This window comes from Manacus vitellinus, unplaced genomic scaffold, assembly GCF_001715985.3.
Source record: "Manacus vitellinus isolate BGI_N305 unplaced genomic scaffold, ASM171598v3 scaffold_70_pilon, whole genome shotgun sequence".
Taxonomy (NCBI): domain Eukaryota; kingdom Metazoa; phylum Chordata; class Aves; order Passeriformes; family Pipridae; genus Manacus; species Manacus vitellinus.
Window position 1 is genome coordinate 1,811,719 of NW_021940754.1, and position 17,813 is coordinate 1,829,531.

The window sequence follows — 17,813 nt, forward strand, 5'->3', positions numbered from 1 at the left end:
CAGATCACCTCACTGGTTATCTTCCTACACCCACTCCCAGTCTCAGGGGAAGGCAGCTTTTCACAAAGAGATGGGAATTTAAGCATGGCCACTGCAACATTTCGGTCATGTCCTGAGACAGGCTGACCTCCATGGTGCCAACATGGTCCTCCAGTGCACTGCACAAATCAAACACAGGGAATAGGAGCCTGTGCCAGCTGCAACGGTCCTACAAGCTGGAAAGGACCAAACTCCCTACCTCTTTGGTCGTGGACTAGGGGAGAATTTGCTTAGGCCGCCTCTTGAATGAAAGAGGAGTTTTCCTAAGGACTGAGCTCACACTGCCAGCCTGCTAAGGAGCTGCATTGATTTGAAACCTAAAGGACAGTTGTTTGTTCCTCCCTTTCCACTCTGCTTCCTCCTCCCCAGCCAAAGGAGGGGGAAAATTGCCAGAACAGACTTCATCTAGGTGGCCAAGGACAGAGAGAAAGGGAGAGGACACCCCTTTAAAGTGGAAAAGGGGGGGAAACTGTACCCTTAAGAACACAAAGCAGCCATACAACTGCGCCTTTTGCCATTGTCAGAGGGAGGCAGCTCAGTCCAAGAGAAAGTGGAGTAACCTGCAACAGCCCTAACAGCTGCAAAACACCCATTGCCAGCTGCATGTTGCTTCTTAACTCGCTTCAGCATTAACTAAGTGACAAAAGACTTTAGTGCTCCTAATGAAAACACAGTCCCTGTATCCAGTAAAATAACAGAGCCTTGGAAAAAAACCCAAACCTTTTTGGTAGTAGAATTCATGTGTAAACAGGTTTCAGGTCCAAGTTGCTGAGATCGGGGAAAAAACATTTGATGAGATTTGGGGCCAGGAAGAGAGAGGAAAGGGAGGATTTGAAGGTGTGTGGGGGACACTTCATGAGTGCTTTTGATTTGTTTCCAAAATACCCATGTTTTCTATTTGTGCTAAGGCTTCCTTTAAGAGTTTAAAAGGCAAAATGTGATCCAAAAAGGCCTTATGGGCCCTGAGTCAGCCTTCGCATTTTTGAAAGAGCCTGTCAGATACTTTCCGCTCTGCTCCGAACTCTTGTGGAAGCTGCTCCCACATCCTTCTCCAAGGCTGCTGTAACTGAAGGGCTTTAGGAAGAGATTCAGCAAATCTTGTTGCCTCATCTTCTGTAAACTCTTTGGACTGGTGAGCATAAAGGAACAATAAAAAAAATCAGCAGTCCAGCTACTCATGGAGTGTCTGCACACAGCTGCCAGCGTTCATTTGTTCTTTCCAGACAGTCTCCTCACACACTTCTTTTCCCCAACTGAAAAAGACCTGAAAAACCAGCTCCAACCACAGCAAAAATTACAAATCAGACAGTACCACAGCTCTGCACACCTGAGTGACAGCCCAAGGGGCCACCAGAATAGAAATTAGACAGACATTCTGCCATGGCCACACACGTCTTCTGCACACCCCCCTGTACCTCAGTCTGCTCCTCTGACCATACAGATGTTCACTGGTTTTGGAAAAGCATACTGGGATAAAGTTGTGTGACAGAAGCAGCAGGACTGCCCTCCTTTCCCGTGTCACTGTGGCCAAGACTCGTTGCTGTCTCAAGCAATAGGGCAAAACATTATTAGTTTTCTTTTAGCTATTTATACCAACAGGCTGCAGTTCACACTTGGAAATATTACTGGGACTAGCATTGGAGAAGCCAATTTGTCTGTTTCTTTCACTACTAGAGTTGGGACTCTGTAACAAATTCCCCGAAGTGGCACAAGGTGCTGTAACCATGACACCAGAAGTGGTTTGGGGTGGGATGGGCTTTTCTCCCTAAGATACAAGTCCAGAAGGTTTACCTCTTGGCAGAGCCAGGCCAGCTGTGACACACTGTGCTCATGAGGATGGAGCTGAACACCACAGTGGCCCCTGGGGTTTGCACTGCAGCAAGGTTTGGGGTGCTCACTGTATCATGGCACAAGATGCAGCTCTCTGAGGTTTGCTGGACAACTCCTTTTCCTATGAGGCATCCTCCCGAGCAGCTGGAGCCCAGGCAACAGACTAAGGCCTGATCCAAAGAACTTGCTTTTCTCCCCCTGTGTAATGCCTTCTGAAGACCAGCTCAGGCAAGACAACACTTCCTGCCATTTATAAGATTAGGGCAGTCTTGAAAACTACACCTGGCCTCAGTAAGCTGCTCTCACTGCAGTTCTGCACTGAGGGAAACAAACACCAAGTGTTTTATCGCTTAAAGAGCCGAAAACAACTGAGACACGTTTCATTGCAAAAGTGGAGACAAAGGCAGAGACAAGGCTGCTGAGCTGAAAGTGCCCCTCTGCTTCCCCTTCCTCCCCACTTAATACCTTCACTGCTTTAAATATGGAAGGTGAGGCTCCCACAATGGCAACAATCTCAGCAGAAAACCTACTTGTATTCCGAGGGGATTTGCTCACTAGACCTGGTGTCAACGGTGCAAACACTTGCATGGAACTGTACCTGCACAAGTACTAATAAACCCCCATGATACAGCCCTAACAAGCAAGGATCAGTCACAACAGCTCAACAGCCAGCAGGTATAGCAAAAGCCACCTTGGTCACACAAACAGCGAAGACAGACGCGACAGTCCAGCAGAATTCCACAGGGAATATAGCCCAAGAGGGGCAGCTTCCTTTTGATGCCTCAGATCAATGTATTGCACACAAGGGGAATGTACTCTAAGCATACAAAACTATGCCAAAAAGATCATTAAGCATATGGAAAACCACACCAGAAGAATCATTAAGTCTGTTTAGGCAGACATTAAAAATATGTACAATACCTTAATTTTGACTCTCCTTTGAATTATTTTGTTTTCCACAGGACAACAGTGACTTTAGTTCAGTGATAAGTATTTTTTTTCCCCCCTTCATATTCTAGAAGTAGTCCCAAGCCTTATTTAAAACCCACAATCTAATTACTACGTGGAGTACAGCACTAGGAACCTTTGCAGATGTATGGCAGGTGAGTCAGGTCCTTACAGAATCAGTGGGTCTGCAGAGGAAGATTCAGAAACCCTAAACTAGAAACGTACTTCTCCTTGGTGACCATACAGTGAATCCATAGGTAAGACTGAGCATTCCCCCATGCCTCTGAGATGTGTGTGAGACCTGTATCAGCTGAGTCCTTCTCAGATATTGCTGACAAAGAGGAGCATGGCATTCCAAACAGAGTTAATCTCTTCAGCCTGGCTGTAACACAGGGTTGACAACGTGTATTACAGTTTTAAGTACAGGCTGACAAGATGAAAACAAGAGCTCCATCAGTTTTAGGTGCTTCACACGTGCTCCTGACCCCACAGAGCTATGACTGTATATCAAACAAGCAAAGTTCCTAACTGCTTAAGCTGCATCACAGGGAAATTAGCATTTGTGCACATCCCAATCAGGCAACTCATGCTGGGCACCAAATGACAGAAGTGCACAAGTGACCTCCTGCAAAAAAAGCTGGCATGGCCAGCTGCTTCCAGCCAGGAGAGCATTGCACTCCACTGTGCCTTCTCTGCAATTTCCACATAAGGCCATCCGTTCTCTTCAGCCGTGTGAAGCAGGGGCCCTGCAGAGAAGAGTTCCACTGCACTGTGCTGATTCAGAGAATAAATCTGCACAAGGAAGGCATGAGGCAAGGATCAGGTGAAGACAGGAGGATATGTAAGTAACAACTGTCACATTGCAGACATGACAGGACTGAAGCTGCAGTTCCAAATCACAGTGGCAGACCTTTGCTCTGGAGGATTTGGTTTTATGCCTACAGTCTGGATTTATAATGTACCTCCTTATCTAAAAATAACTCTTGAAAAAGGTATTCTAACATCTGGACTTGTACCAATGCTAAAACAGGCACCAGCAGCTGCATTTAAACCCCTTATGTCTGCAGTCCAGCTCTCTATCCAAAATAATTGATAGCAATGCTGGGCTGTGGCAATGCACAGAACTCACACTCACCCCATGGGTTTGACACGTTTTCTCTGCAGCACAGTAACTCAGACACTTGGGTCTCTGAGGCTCAGTTCCAGATTTTGGAGAAAAGTAGCCAGTGGGCACCTGTAATCCATCCCAGGCTTTCCCTTCTCTCCAAATGCTCCTACTCCTCATGCTCCTGTATCCCACTTTCTCCACCACCTGCTCTTCCTATAGCTATCCCAGCTGCTTATACTCAGAGTCCTGCTTCACCTTCTTATTTCCCCTACTCAGAGCTTCTCCTGAGATCTTGCTTTGCATTTATTTCCAGCTCCTTCTTCCCTTGTTTTTAGCCCTCTAAATTTGAACGTTTTGTTTCTTCCCATCTCCTTTTACGTTCCATGTTCATCTGAGGGAGCAGAGCAGGCTTGCTGCCTTTCGTGGTTGTCCTCTTTGGCAGAGAGACCAGATGATGAAAAACTTCTCTGCTTTTGTAGCAGACACTTCTAGCAGGTGCTATGTAATTATTAGATGCCATATGCTTTTATAAATTATATTGAAGTGTATTTTGCAACTGTCCTGTACTTTGAGAGTGCTCTGAAATTTAAAAGGTAACTATACATAGATGCCAAGGTGGCACAAAAGGGTTGCACCCAGGTGTAAATGGTTGGACCAAGGGTGATCCATCTTACACACACTGAACTAAGTCTCTCTGACATGCTATATAAACTACTAGATATTCATCCCAAGAGCAGCAGTCCAACGACAGAACTTCTCACATGATGATTTCATTACCAGGTAAAAAATTCTGTACAACAATTCAACGTGACGAAGTGTTAACTTCAGTGCCCGCTAATTGCATTTGAGGGTGTCTAGATAACATTATCTGCAAGCTTTACTTTTGTCATCTCAAAATGAATCTGTCGAGCTGACGATATTCTGAGAAGGCCTGAACGTCTCGAGTGCTGTGGGCAGTGCCTCCCTGCTCACACCTGCAGCAGGTGGTGATGCTCAGGGTAAGGCGGTGCTGAGTACTGGAGTGCAATCTTTTGGATAATACAAGCAGAGTCCAGTTCTTCTTAGCAGTCATTCAGGAGCCTGCAGCTTGCTTCACAGCAGGGTCCTTGGACTTTGCCTCATGGCCATGTGCCAGCTCAGGCAATTGCATCTGAACCAAGTGTCCTCCGCTGCTTGTGCTGGACGGGCACACGAGCACCTCGCTACTAAATGACACCAGTTCTGGAGTGAGAGTGATGCCCACTGACGTGTCTGATGACAACGCACAGCAGCACATATGTGCAGAAAGTATCAATTACCATCCTGCCCATAAACCTACTGGCAAGATTAAACTAGATAAGGCATGCTGTGTCAGCGGGAACAGCGCGATCCCGATGCAGCTGGATCTGTTAGACAGAACTTTCTGCATAAGAACAAAGCTGCCTGTACTAGACAGGAGGACAGAGGCAGAGAATCCTGTCTGTCCATCCCACCATCAACAAGAAAAAAAGGAGGCTTAAGCAAGGAGACAAAAAGCAGTCCTGCATTCTAAGGCAGGCAGCATCCACCTCAAAAGGCTGAATTTGGACATAAGCTTTATGTCTTTCAGCAGTATGAAGGTCTGCGGGATGCTTTTTTTTTTTCCTGGGGCAGAAAGAACATAAAACCCCCATAAACACACTCTGGGTAATACCAGGTTTCACAAAGTTTCAGATTGGTACATCAGTCACAATTGAAATCTCTTTTTTCCCCCTCCCCCATCCACGGCAGGCCACCAGAACTGCACTCGGAGACTGGAAGACAAATGGGCAGCTGCCTCTGGAGGCAATTGTGAGGAGACTAAAGATCAACTTGCAGCTGGCACTTCCACCCCCACCTCTCCTTAATACTTCAGTCCACTCACTGCCAGACAAGGATCATGAGTCAGCTCCTAAACATATTCTCCTTGAAACAATAGCTATAGCTCTCTGCTGCAGCTATCCCACTGCTCCAGCTCCAAGGGACACGCCACAGTCATGGAAACAAAGGGACCAATTTTAACCTACAGCAGTCCAACACCAGAACTGAATGATATAATAAGCATGCACTAAAGAATACTATGCTAAACCCTGGAGATTAGCAAAGCTAATTTTGACATGTAACAGGCATGAAGTCAGTACTGTAATGAAAATCTGCAGAAACAGCAAAGAGAAGTGGGTTTGGGGCTACGTGGAAAAGCAGATGGCTTTTGCACAAACCTTTTCTGCTACAACAGGGTGCAGTTTGATACCTCAGAACTGTACACTGCAGTACTAATTAGAGGGCAAAGGAGACAATTTAGCCTTTACAAATTAACTTTATCATAGGCATAGAAGCTGCTGCTCTCTCAATTCGAGCAGCCACCACTCACTGAAACTCCTGCGCTCACAGAGATGGAAGCCCAGCACTCGTCTCTCAAGGGCATTTCAAGAAGTAAAAAGCTGCTTTTTGCAAGGACAACATTTCAGCTTACCCAGCTAATGACATCAAACTCGAGCTTTCCTGACCCAAGTGCTGTCAGACAATAAAGAATTCAAAGAACAGGTAAGAAAACACACTAGAGATTTCTCAGAACTAGATGTTAAGTGCTGAACTGGTGGTGACTACAGAGCACTTGAAGAGCTGTGCACACAGTAAAGATTACACATGGGAGAGTCTATGTCCATGCACCCTCCAGAAATATCAGCACCCAGAACATGCCTTACCTGCAGACAGTCCACTGAGACCCTCTGAAGAGATATTGCTGCCAGAGCTGCAGTGCAAGCTAATGTGTTAGGAGACTTCAGTGACAGCTATGTTTACATTTTTTATTTCTAGCTAAGAAATAGGCAAAATCAGTTGTCCTTTCTCACCTCACCATAACTGGTGTTTGTTACAGCTGAGTACTGCCAACTATTCTGAAGAAGTCTATAACCCGAAATATCATGAGCCACACTGCCCTACAAGCCAGAAGGCAAACTGGAGACAGAAATAAGAGACTGAGTCACAACATGATAAAGAGACAGGACAATTAAAGGAAAGTCTGCAGGGCCTTGCCAGGTGTGGTTTGTGGGACTGGGCAGCACAAACTGAAAGGTCCTACTGTTAATGCAGCACATCGATTTTAGCATCCACAGAGAGGTGACTACTGCATACATTCTGTATGAAAAGAGAGCAGGTTGTACTACACATGTATCTTTTAAATTATTTTATTTTGTGTAAGCTAAAAGGAAATTTACACACTTAAATCTCAAAAGACCTTGGGCATGCATATTGACCTTTTTAGAGGTTCTTCGACATAGCTCTCTTTTTTCCATAGGAATTTCCCCAGACATTTACAACCCATAGTTTTTTACTGTATATACAGCCTAAAACCATAGCAATCTATGATTATGTCATTTTACACTGTGCAAAATCAAACAGGAATAGTGGTACAACAGAACATAAAATTTTTTAACAGGTAAATTTCATTGTAAGACATTCATATTGTTTTGGTCCTTCTTTTCCAAATCAAACTGATTAAAAGCAGACAACCTTCTAATAACTCAAAAAAAAAAAAAATCAAGTGTTCAGACAGTAATCCATAACTGGAACAAGAAGTTACTGACAGCATACCTTTCAAAAGGCTATATAATGACAGAGCCATACTACTGAAGTTCAAGAACATAAAAACTGATCAGCCAACCAATCAAACAGGGGGAGGGGATGGGGAAAAGAAAAGGAAAAACACATCTCAAGCTTGTTAAAACACAAAAGAAATTACTGGGTTTTAAAGAAACAATAACTGAAAAAGCCACAAAGGGCCAACATAACCTTTTGATTTTTTTCCAGCAAGAAGTATTTTAATATATGCAGGAAAGAAAAAGTTGCTCAATGCAATCTGAAAGTCTTCAGGGGAACTTCACAGACTGTGAAGATTGAAGTTTTCATTATGTGTTTATAGGACTTTTTTTTTTGAACTTTTTAAAGTTTTGTAAGAAGGACACCACCAGTGTATTTCACAAAGACATAAATGTATACAGCCCAGCACAACAAAAAGAATAGATCTTCAAAAAGATTTACCCCCAATTATTTACATTTTTCTCTAATATAAATTTAGGACTCCAGTATGTAAATAAATATACATTACTATGTATACCTTTCTAGTGCTGCTTACCAACAAATCATCTGAACTTGATTTTTTTTTAAATTAAAGCAAGATTGCTTTTTACGACCCACAGAGGGAAGAAAAAAAAAATCAATAGAAAACGTCCAATTCACATCACTTTAGTCTACCTTTTCTTGGCAGCTTGTTGAAGGTGTTAATGTGGCTGGGAACATCAACACCTTGGCATGCATGAAAGTTAAGTCAGGAAGGCTAGAAATCACCTTGGCAGCCTCTTCACTAAGATGTTCTTCCTTTTTAGGCTTCCTGTTGAGAAGAAAAGAACAAAGTGCATTAATCCACTACCTGATATCCCTGGGATCACTGAAAGAATCACTGATTGAAGCAATGTTCTGTCAGCTTGTCTCCCACTGACAGGCACTTCTGTAAGCTACCTGATGGTAGTCTAATGTTATAATACTTACCTGCCTACCAATAACATGTTAACATGGAAAGTCAGATAAACGTTCCTGTGTATATTGTTGCAATAAGCAAAAGCTCCCATTCAAATGATAATTTTTATATATGATTTTTTTCTTTTTTTGGCAGTGTCAAGAGTGAAGAGACTCACTTGAAGAGATAGCCATGCCCATATTCTACAGACAAAACAATAGGAGTATTAGTTCTAAACTAGCTAAATCGTGTACAATCTTCAAAAATAAAGTGGAAAAAATCTTAAAAGGACACTCAATAATTTTAAAATAAAAAAAGTACTTATGCTGTATTTCCAACACGACTGTTCTCAGACTATACATCATGCCACTCTACACTGTGATCCACAAACTCTCTTTTCCCTCAGGACTCATCAGCAGCAAAAGGTGGCTCATGATGTGTAGCTACTTGCTTTGAAGTGCAGTAATATGGGGAGCCATGATGATACACAGAGCAGTTTGGGAATCATTGGGGTTTACTTTGCCTTTTGCATTATTCACAAGAATTACTGAGCACAAATGAATAAAGAGATCTAAATCCCATGTCGTTTGGTTCTCACTATTATGCAAAAAAAATCACACTTCCCAAGTAAAATGAAGCCTGGCTCAGAGTGCTACAGACCTCCCCCCCCTTGCCCAAACATCCATACTTTACAAACATCTGGTTTATCTTTGAAGAACACTGCCTACTACTAGAAATACTCAGTTTCCCATCAAACATTATTCCAGTTCCAAAAAGGTATCTGCTAAGTCCTGTAACAATGCAAGAAACTCTAGCTGAATAAGCTCCATCACCTCTGGGACAAAATGCTGAGGAAAAAAGGCTTGAACCAAATAAACTGCTTTCCCTAGAACACTTCAGAAATTTCCTTTCTGTATCTTATCTATAAACTTTAAACCAAGCCCATAAGAGGGCAATGACCACTACGATCACGAAGTAGCATGTACTCATATTTTCTTTTGTCAGCACCCATGAGGACTGCTTCCTCAGCTGATCAGAGACCAGGGGAAAGCAAGGGGCTACAGCAGTCTTACAATTCCTAAGCTAGGAGAAGAAAAGAAGAGCTGGACTCAACCTCATCCTTGACATCACTGAACATTGCGTTGACCTTGAGCTATCATATTTGTTTTCTATTTGAAATCTCCACTTGATGGAAGTTCTCTAGATGAGGCAGCCTAAATACTAAATACTAAATCTGACTTACCTTCAACAGAATAGCAATATTTTTCTTTCTCTGCTGCAGTGGAATTTCATGAGCTACTGACTAGGCAGATTACCAAATTCTGCAGGATGAACAAAGCTCTGTGCTGGATTTACTGAAGGAAGAAGCAGAGAGCCAATATGTGCCTCCTCTAACAACTTCACAGTCAGCTCTGTTTGCACTCAAAGGACTATCTCTGAGCTGTTGAAATGTGGTTCTCACCCACCACTGTGTTATCAGTATCTGGTGCCACTATTAATAACCACTTACCACAAGCCTCTTAAAGGTACAAACTCCTGGTGATCAAGGACTTAGAGCTAACAAAGGAGTGTTTGACAGGGGAAGCCAAAGGAAGAGGCTGACTCGGAGATGTTCCTGTAATTGTTAATCAGGCAAGATGAAGCTCACACACTCCTTGCTATTTATAAGCCTCTTCCTCCCCTGCTCATCTATGGCATGCTAAGAAATGGCACTGCTGGGTCCCAGAGGCAGCACTTCGTTTTATTTGGTGGCCACATGCCATCCTTTATCACAGGACAATATCACTCTTGCTGTACCAGCTGTTCTCTGCAACATCACTGCAGAAGGGGCACACCAGTGAGCCCAGTCAGGGGTGAATCTCACCCAGTTACTGAAGGCTCCCCTCCTGGCTGGAGGCCCTTTGCAATAATTTATCTACTTAACCTGCAATGTAAAAAGTATCTATAAAGAAGAAGCTAACACACTAACACAGCAAACATTATTTAACTATGACCAAGATAGAGTTATAGATACAATCACTTGTTAATGAGGCTCAAACCCTTTTTTGAAATCATCTCAGGGTAGAAAGAGTGGAGATGTCCTAACTTCTCCATTCCTCAATAGAGAAGGGCAAGTTCTTCTGCAATACAGCAAAACTGGACACTGCAAGTACCCTTTGTGGGTAACAATCAACATTTTTGGCAGTAAATATCACCAGGGCAACCCTAAAGAATTACTCACTAACTCTCTAAATTTAAAAGACAAAGTAGCATTGTCACTGCAGACAGATCTTACCCTTAAAACTTACCAAACTGCCTAATGACTGTGATGCCCTTTGATAGAGGCAAGAGAAATAACTGCATTCATTTCAGTCACTACTTGTGCTGAAGATGTTCCCATCATCAAGAGCTTCTTTTGCTGAACCCTGGTCAGTGGAGGGGGGCATTGCAGAGCTTCTCCTGCTTGTGCACTCCTAATCTCTAGATACCATGGCTTAAAGAACAGATACCCAAGTGAGCAGACACTCAATGGCAGCTGCACTACTTCTGTCTGCTTTGAAACCAGAACTTTCAATTACTAAACCATGGAATGCCCCAGTTCTGGCTCATTCAGGTTTTAAAATTTTGTCCTCATCCACCTCTTCTCTTACACGAGGTTACATTTTCTGCCAAGACAGAGGACAGAAGGGATGCCCCTACCCAAGCAACTGTGCCAGTCCATCTACTTGTGGGCATTAAGTTCCCTTTTCAAAGGCATGTTAACACTAACCCACAAGAAATGAGCCAGACTGATGGGCAGGAAAGTTGCTGGAAGAAAATTTAGCAAGAAACAGGGAATTCTTTGTCGATGCGTCACTCACACCTCACTGTTCTGTTCTGCATTCCAAACCCCTTCTGCAGCATTCAAGTCTTTTGGGGCTTCAGCCACCTCCCATGTTTGCAAAGGGTTTTGTGGAAAGCACCAGCAAGGCCAAGCTTTATCAGCAACACTGAGCCGATTAGAGAAACGCACTTTAAAACCACTCTGGAATTAGGAGTTTGGCTGCTCCATCCAACACTGTCCCCAAGCAGTATCTGCAGTTTACATGCAGGTTTCGGCCATTTCTTGGAAAAGTATCAGTGCTCTGCTTTCCTTCAAAAAGACAGCAGATAAACTTTTGATCTCTGTCAATTCTATGGAAGCAGGCTAGGCTGCAGAGTCCCTCTGGAATGCTGTACTGGATCCCTGACCTTCAGCACTTACTGCTGCCGTCGAGGTTCCAGGCTCAAGCTGAGGGGGAAGCTTCCCAACACCTTCCTTCTGAGAAGCTGCCTTTGTGGTTCAAGAGGTGGCTTTGCAAGGAAAAGATGAGGCTACTTTAGACAAAGATGACTCTTCACATGGCATCCTGCAGCTGAACAATGGTATTTTCACTCTAAACTTCACCCTAAAGATCCTGAGCTCAGACAAGTTACACACATGGGAAAGCCTCAGCACAGTTGAAGTTGGAATCAAAGGCATTGGTTCCATCTTCCCCAACAGTTATATTGAATGCCTAATAGTCCATATTTCCAGGCTGGTGCATTAATATCAGCCTCATTGAGCTGGCTGTACCCAGCCACTCCTATTTTAAAGTCTGCAGTTCATTACAAAAGAATTAAAAAAAAAAAAAATCGAAAAGAAAAACAAATTTTTTACAAAAAGCTAACATTCTGCAACATTTTGGCATACTGCTGAGATAAGACCTTATTTCTCTGAAGGCTTCTAGCTTGGAAAAACAGACTGCTTTTCTTTTGGAGAGCATGAAACCAAGAAAGAAAAGAGCATTTTTTTTTTTTAAATTTAGAGTTGACAAAAATATACAAAATGTATCCCACACTGAAACAGCTTCTTTAAAACAGCTAATCCTTGTGTGTGTCTGAACTTAATCTCCAAGTCTGAGGTCCCCTGCCTCTCTCTACTGCCTGACATATTGCTATACCATAGATCCAGTACCTCTTCCTACTGGTAAGCAATGCTCTCCAGAACAGGGAAAGAACTCTGACATCTGGATAAAGAGCTTTAAGTGCACAAGTAAGAGCTTTCAAGTGTATTGTGGAAGCACTGGAAAAAAAACCAAAAAACCAAAAAAACACCCAACCCCTCATATAAAAAAACCAACAATACAGAAAAATGAGGGTCAACATTCATTTAAGCAAAGCAGACTTCCCTGTTGCTTTGTAAGGAAAAAGTAAGCTAAGACATCTTCAGGCAAGCAGGCAGGTACAAAACTATGAGTTGAAATAAAAGAAGGATACATTTGGAGTTTGCATTCCTACTGCAGTTACTTTAAAATCAGGCTTAGAATATAACACAAAAGTATTTCAATGTAACTAAGTTTTCTAATTCATGAAAGTCAAACTTTTCCATTAGTGTAACCTCAGGAAGAGTATATGTGCTCCATGAATAGAAAAAGAGGCAATCCAAAAGCTAAGACCCAAAAACCAGCACTGAAGTGGGGAGTTCCCTCTACTGGTTCTCCCTGGAAATTTCATGGCTTGTTGATCTTTTTTATTCCATGTTCACTTTCAGAATCATCACTGCAGGAAAACTAGCAAGACAGTTTTCTCAGTGAAGGAACGCGTTCTAAAAGAGCACTTAAAAATTAGAGTTTTAATAATTTTAAGCAAGCCAGCTCTGTCCCACCATTCCTGTGCCTCCTCCTAAGTGCTCTGCTGCATGAGAACACATCTAGTTTCAGAGTGCTGAATAAACCCTAAAGTTCACTTACAAGTGAGGGTATGTTACTATCTATTTGTTGCATGTTGAGGCACACACTTCCTAAACACCAATATTTTACTTTGGTGAGAATCCCTCAGTGATTCTTTTAATGGGCACAGACACTAATTATATGTTAAGACAGTTCAGGATGTGCTAAGACATACATTAAAAAAAATCAAACCCCAAGAATACAAGCTTATAAGTGGAGAGACTGTTCTGTACCCATTCAACTGGCTAGACTTCACGAAAGACATTTGACACCTGAAGACTTTCTATAGATTCTACCTAGAAAAAGCACAAAAGTACTTCACATGTGCTCCTGGAAGCAGAAAGGACATCCTAAATCAACTACACGCTCATTCCTTAACCCGCAACATCGAAATTAAACTCATGTTTGGTCACTGAAGTTTTGACAGGTGCTAGAAATACTTGTGAAGGGACAAATATAGTTATAACTATATTTGTTTTATCATTTTACTTGTGGAACATTCCATATTTATAATTTACACAGAGGTCCAAGGAGAGTCTTCTGTCACAATCCTCAGGCTCTGAACTGTGTGGTTCAGTTTACCCTGCCATTCTTAGAAACCAGCTCTGGTGTTCACAAAGTCACTTCCTCCAGTTCAGCCTTTGGCTCCAGCTTTTCAACTTATGTCCAGGTGATCTTTTTCTTTCAGCTCATGAGCTATTTCCCCACTTTGGAGTTCTACGATAATTTGAAATATGAACTGCAGTACGGTGAATTTCAGATTTAAAATTTAATTATTAAATTTAAGGCTTTTGATAATTCAGGAACTTCTGCCCTAAACCAGCACACACGTTCACACCTCACATTTCACACCACCCTTAGAAACAGAAAAAAAAATGCGCAGGGAAGAGTATTTACCTTGTGGACGTGCTTGCCTTCTCCACTGTGGACATGAGTCTTGCAAACGCATCAGTCACTCTGTTGCTTGCATTGGAAGTTTCCAGTTTTGAGGTTGTCAATTCATACAACTCAGGATCCACACCTTATAGTATAAAATAATAATCAGTGATGGTTGGAGGCAAGTATAGTCATAATTAGTCACAGACCAACTTGCTAGAGACTGTTTTCTGTAAACATCTGAATCATTTATAATTTCAAGATACATGAAAAGAACGTGACAGAACATGTTTGTGTTTCTGAAGCATCATCCTTTCTCCCCATCCTTTTTCAGCAGTTTTTTTAGTTGTACTACAAAACAGACACACCTTGGATCAAGTCTGGCATACAAGGTCTCAGTCTTTGAGTAAACAAAACCAATTTGATTTACTTTTGAGTGTGAAACCTCTGTTAAAAGTGTCAGCTGTGTCAAAATGGATTGTTTCAATTACTTCAACTCAACTGCCTCTGTTAAAAGAACACTGCATGTTAACAGGGACCAACTCTTCACCAAGAGATTACAAGCAACACTGGCATGCATTAGAGTGCATTTAGTATCTTGCTTTTCACCAGGGGTTGTGTTGAAATTTGAAGTGAGAAAAAGCAGTTTTTATGAAACACAGAAGTGGAATGGCATTAAAAAAGTTATACACTAATATGTATAGTACTACCAAGACTTTTACTCTGTGCTCTCTTTTCATCTTTCAAGTATTCCTAAAGCATTAAGTATCTGGATGTTTCAGCCTTGAGTCCTTAGTTTCAGGTATCTTAAGTCAGATGTTGAATTTTCACATCACATATGTTGGGAATGGATTTCAAATTTTATCACAGAGGTCATTCTGAGAACACTGCAAACAATGGAAAAAAATATTAAAAAAAAATACGTATGTATGAGTTAAATTCTACCTGTTTAGTATCAAGCATCACATCTCAGTAGGAAGTAGATCTAGAATTTCCAGATATTACATATTATTTCTTAAAAAAAAACACCTCTAGAAATTAGAATTATCAAAATAAATCAAGAGGAAAGACAAAAAATTTTGTTGCTCAGAAGCATTTTAAATTGGTGATATTCCCCTAGTTACAATTTCAGATATTTTATGTTTCATGGGTTTCAGTGAAGCGTGCATATGTGCCATTCGCAATTGTAAGTATTTTTCAACAACTACATAGAATTTTTGTACATGAGCAGTGTGATTTTTAGAGACACCTGTGTCCTAAACAAGTGTCACACTTGTACCAGTTGGTTTGGACAGCACAAAAGTATTTCATCTTACTGCAGAACAAACATTGCAGACACTGGGACCTGATGGTCCCCTGTAGCCCCCTAATATAAAACCAGCATTTACTAACGTGTGCTGATGATTGTATCCAGATTACTTCCCAGGATCAGGATGCTTCTACAAGAATTCCTGGCACATCAAAAGATTACTAAATAAATAAATGCCTGTGCTTATTATCCTGCCTTTACCACCAGTAACTGCAGCATTGCATGTGCTAACAGATGAGGTTAATCATCCTTAAGCCTGCTTTGCATGAGCTCTCCCCAAGCAGTGTCTTGACCCTTTGCCCTTTGGACACAAGTTAATTCATCTTTTATTGTAAGGAAACTAAGCTGACCAAAATGTAAAATTACGAAAATCGTCTGGTTAAGCTGCAGGAGGTGGGGAGAAGATTTGTTCCATATAACATGAATTGATTAGAAATTAATCAGCTGTCCTTTCAACATACATTTTTTTAAAGTCTGGATTTTCAAAGTTAATTTCATCCAGTTCCATACAAAATATTAAAATATGTACTGTCCTGAGACCAGCATAGCGAGACTTTTAGTACTGTCAGATGTTTACAGAACTTGGAAATAGGAAAAAGCCCAAATATTCCACAAAATATCCATTTTCAATCAGGGAGAGGAAGCCTTGAAGAAATACACTTTGACTTGCAGAAGCCTGCGAAATCCCATTAAGGTACAAATTGGAAAGCTAATTGAAACGAGGAGCCCTTTGACATGCAACTCTGCAACAAACATTAAATGCAACCTTATAAGTTACATCATTTAGATATTCCCATTTACAGTCATTACATATGAAAATGAATTAATTTTCGCTGTATGGAGATGTCACTGCTCAATTTACTGTTCTTTAGGCACCTCTTACTCAGCTACATTTATGTTAAACTATTAACAGGAAAAATAAAACAATACACTGAATTGTGGGAACATAGTAGAAATGAGTAACTCCCTGTTCATGATGCAGAATGTAAATTTTTATTAAAAAGTTATTTTGGCTACTGATGAAATAGGACTGAGAAGAATCCAGTGTTGATCTATAGCAAGTAAAACTAAGGTCTCCAAAGAAAGAATAAACTTCTACTACTGATAAAAGTTTCTTCTTTAAGCCAAAAGATCTAGCAATTTGTCTTTCAATTATTTTTTTTTTAAGAGTTGCATATTCTCCATTTTATTTAAATGATGAGAGAATATTTAAGGAAAGCACTGCAAAACCTTAATGAGATATTGAAGGAAAGTTAGCCAACCAAACCCCACACAAAGCTCCTAAACACACACACAAACACACGAGCTGCAAGCCATGAAACAAATGACTTTCCCAGAAACAAGTCAGGAGGAAAGAAAAACCAAAACAAAAAAACAACCAAACACACACAAAAAAAAATATGCACTATAGGGCATAACAGGGAAGGTGATAATACCTGTAACTTGGTGAAAAAACAACATAAAAAATAAAATGCAATAAAAGGGCTAACAGTATTCCTCCAGTAATCCCTTCCAGTGTGCACACCACCTGCACAAGCAATAATACATGTAACCAACTACATGTACTGGGCACTGGTGACTTGTGTCAGTGGACTTGCACACACAAAGAATCTGTAAGACTATACTCCTTGACTTTACTACCTACCACTTCCATGGCAAACCTGCCATTTTTCATCTCATAATGACCTTTCTCAAGGGTGGAATAAAAAGACATCTAGATTGCCATGCCACAAAATTGTCTTCAGCAATCAGATTTCAAAATTAAAAAATTGTGTTTCTAAATCCAAAAAATACAATAATAATTATAATTACTTATTTGAAATGTGGGAGAACTCCAAACATCTTAAGAACTGATTTTAAAAAATTAAAATCACTAAGAGGAAAAATATCCTTCCTATGAAGGAACTGATATTATGACTTCAGGCATTGTATTGAAAGAGCACCTGCCTTATCAACTTAACCTGTGCACTGGAATAAATCCCCAAAGTGTTCCCTTAAACTCCTGCAGAAATTTATTCAAAGTGTAGCTTTTTCACAAGCTAGTGCAAAATACTCAGAGAATGTCAAAATCATGTGATAAATGAACTCATTAATTTCACGCATTACTCAATGAGAGAGTGGGATTTTTCATCTCCTTTTTAAAGGGAGTAAGTTGCTGATAAAGCACTTTGGCTTTACAATTAACATTCATGAACTTCTAATGTCCCACAAACATGCAACTTATATATTTTTTCTATTATAAATGCTGTTAAAACACTTTTTTCACTTTATCATTAATATTAGTAGTTTACACAAAGAAAAAATTTATAGCAGCAAACCCCAGCAGGGCTGTGATATATCAAGCTCTGTAAATTTATATTCACACACAGCTTCCAAACAACACCATAATCCTACAATTTGGAGGTACTTATTTAGAGGAGAGAGCAAGGCTCATATTTTAGGAATTGTCACATCTACCCCATTTTTCAAATTTCCTTAAGT

At 41.0% G+C, this 17,813-nt stretch overlaps 1 protein-coding gene across 3 annotated transcripts in view; it reads right to left on the reverse strand.

The window, feature by feature from the left end:
- Positions 1-7,094: 7,094 nt before the first annotated feature.
- AFTPH (aftiphilin) overlaps positions 7,095-17,813 on the reverse strand; it is a 42,647-nt gene continuing 31,928 nt past the window's right edge. For 2 of the 3 annotated variants that reach the window (XM_029964377.1, XM_029964378.1), the window contains 2 exons: positions 14,045-14,168; positions 7,095-8,312 (listed from right to left, as the gene is read on the reverse strand). In XM_029964377.1, coding sequence (XP_029820237.1) covers positions 8,168-8,312; positions 14,045-14,168 — 269 coding nt within the window. In that variant the 3' untranslated portion in view covers positions 7,095-8,167. The remainder of the gene's footprint in view (positions 8,313-14,044; positions 14,169-17,813) is intronic. The other variant, XR_003916292.1, reaches the window with a different exon arrangement.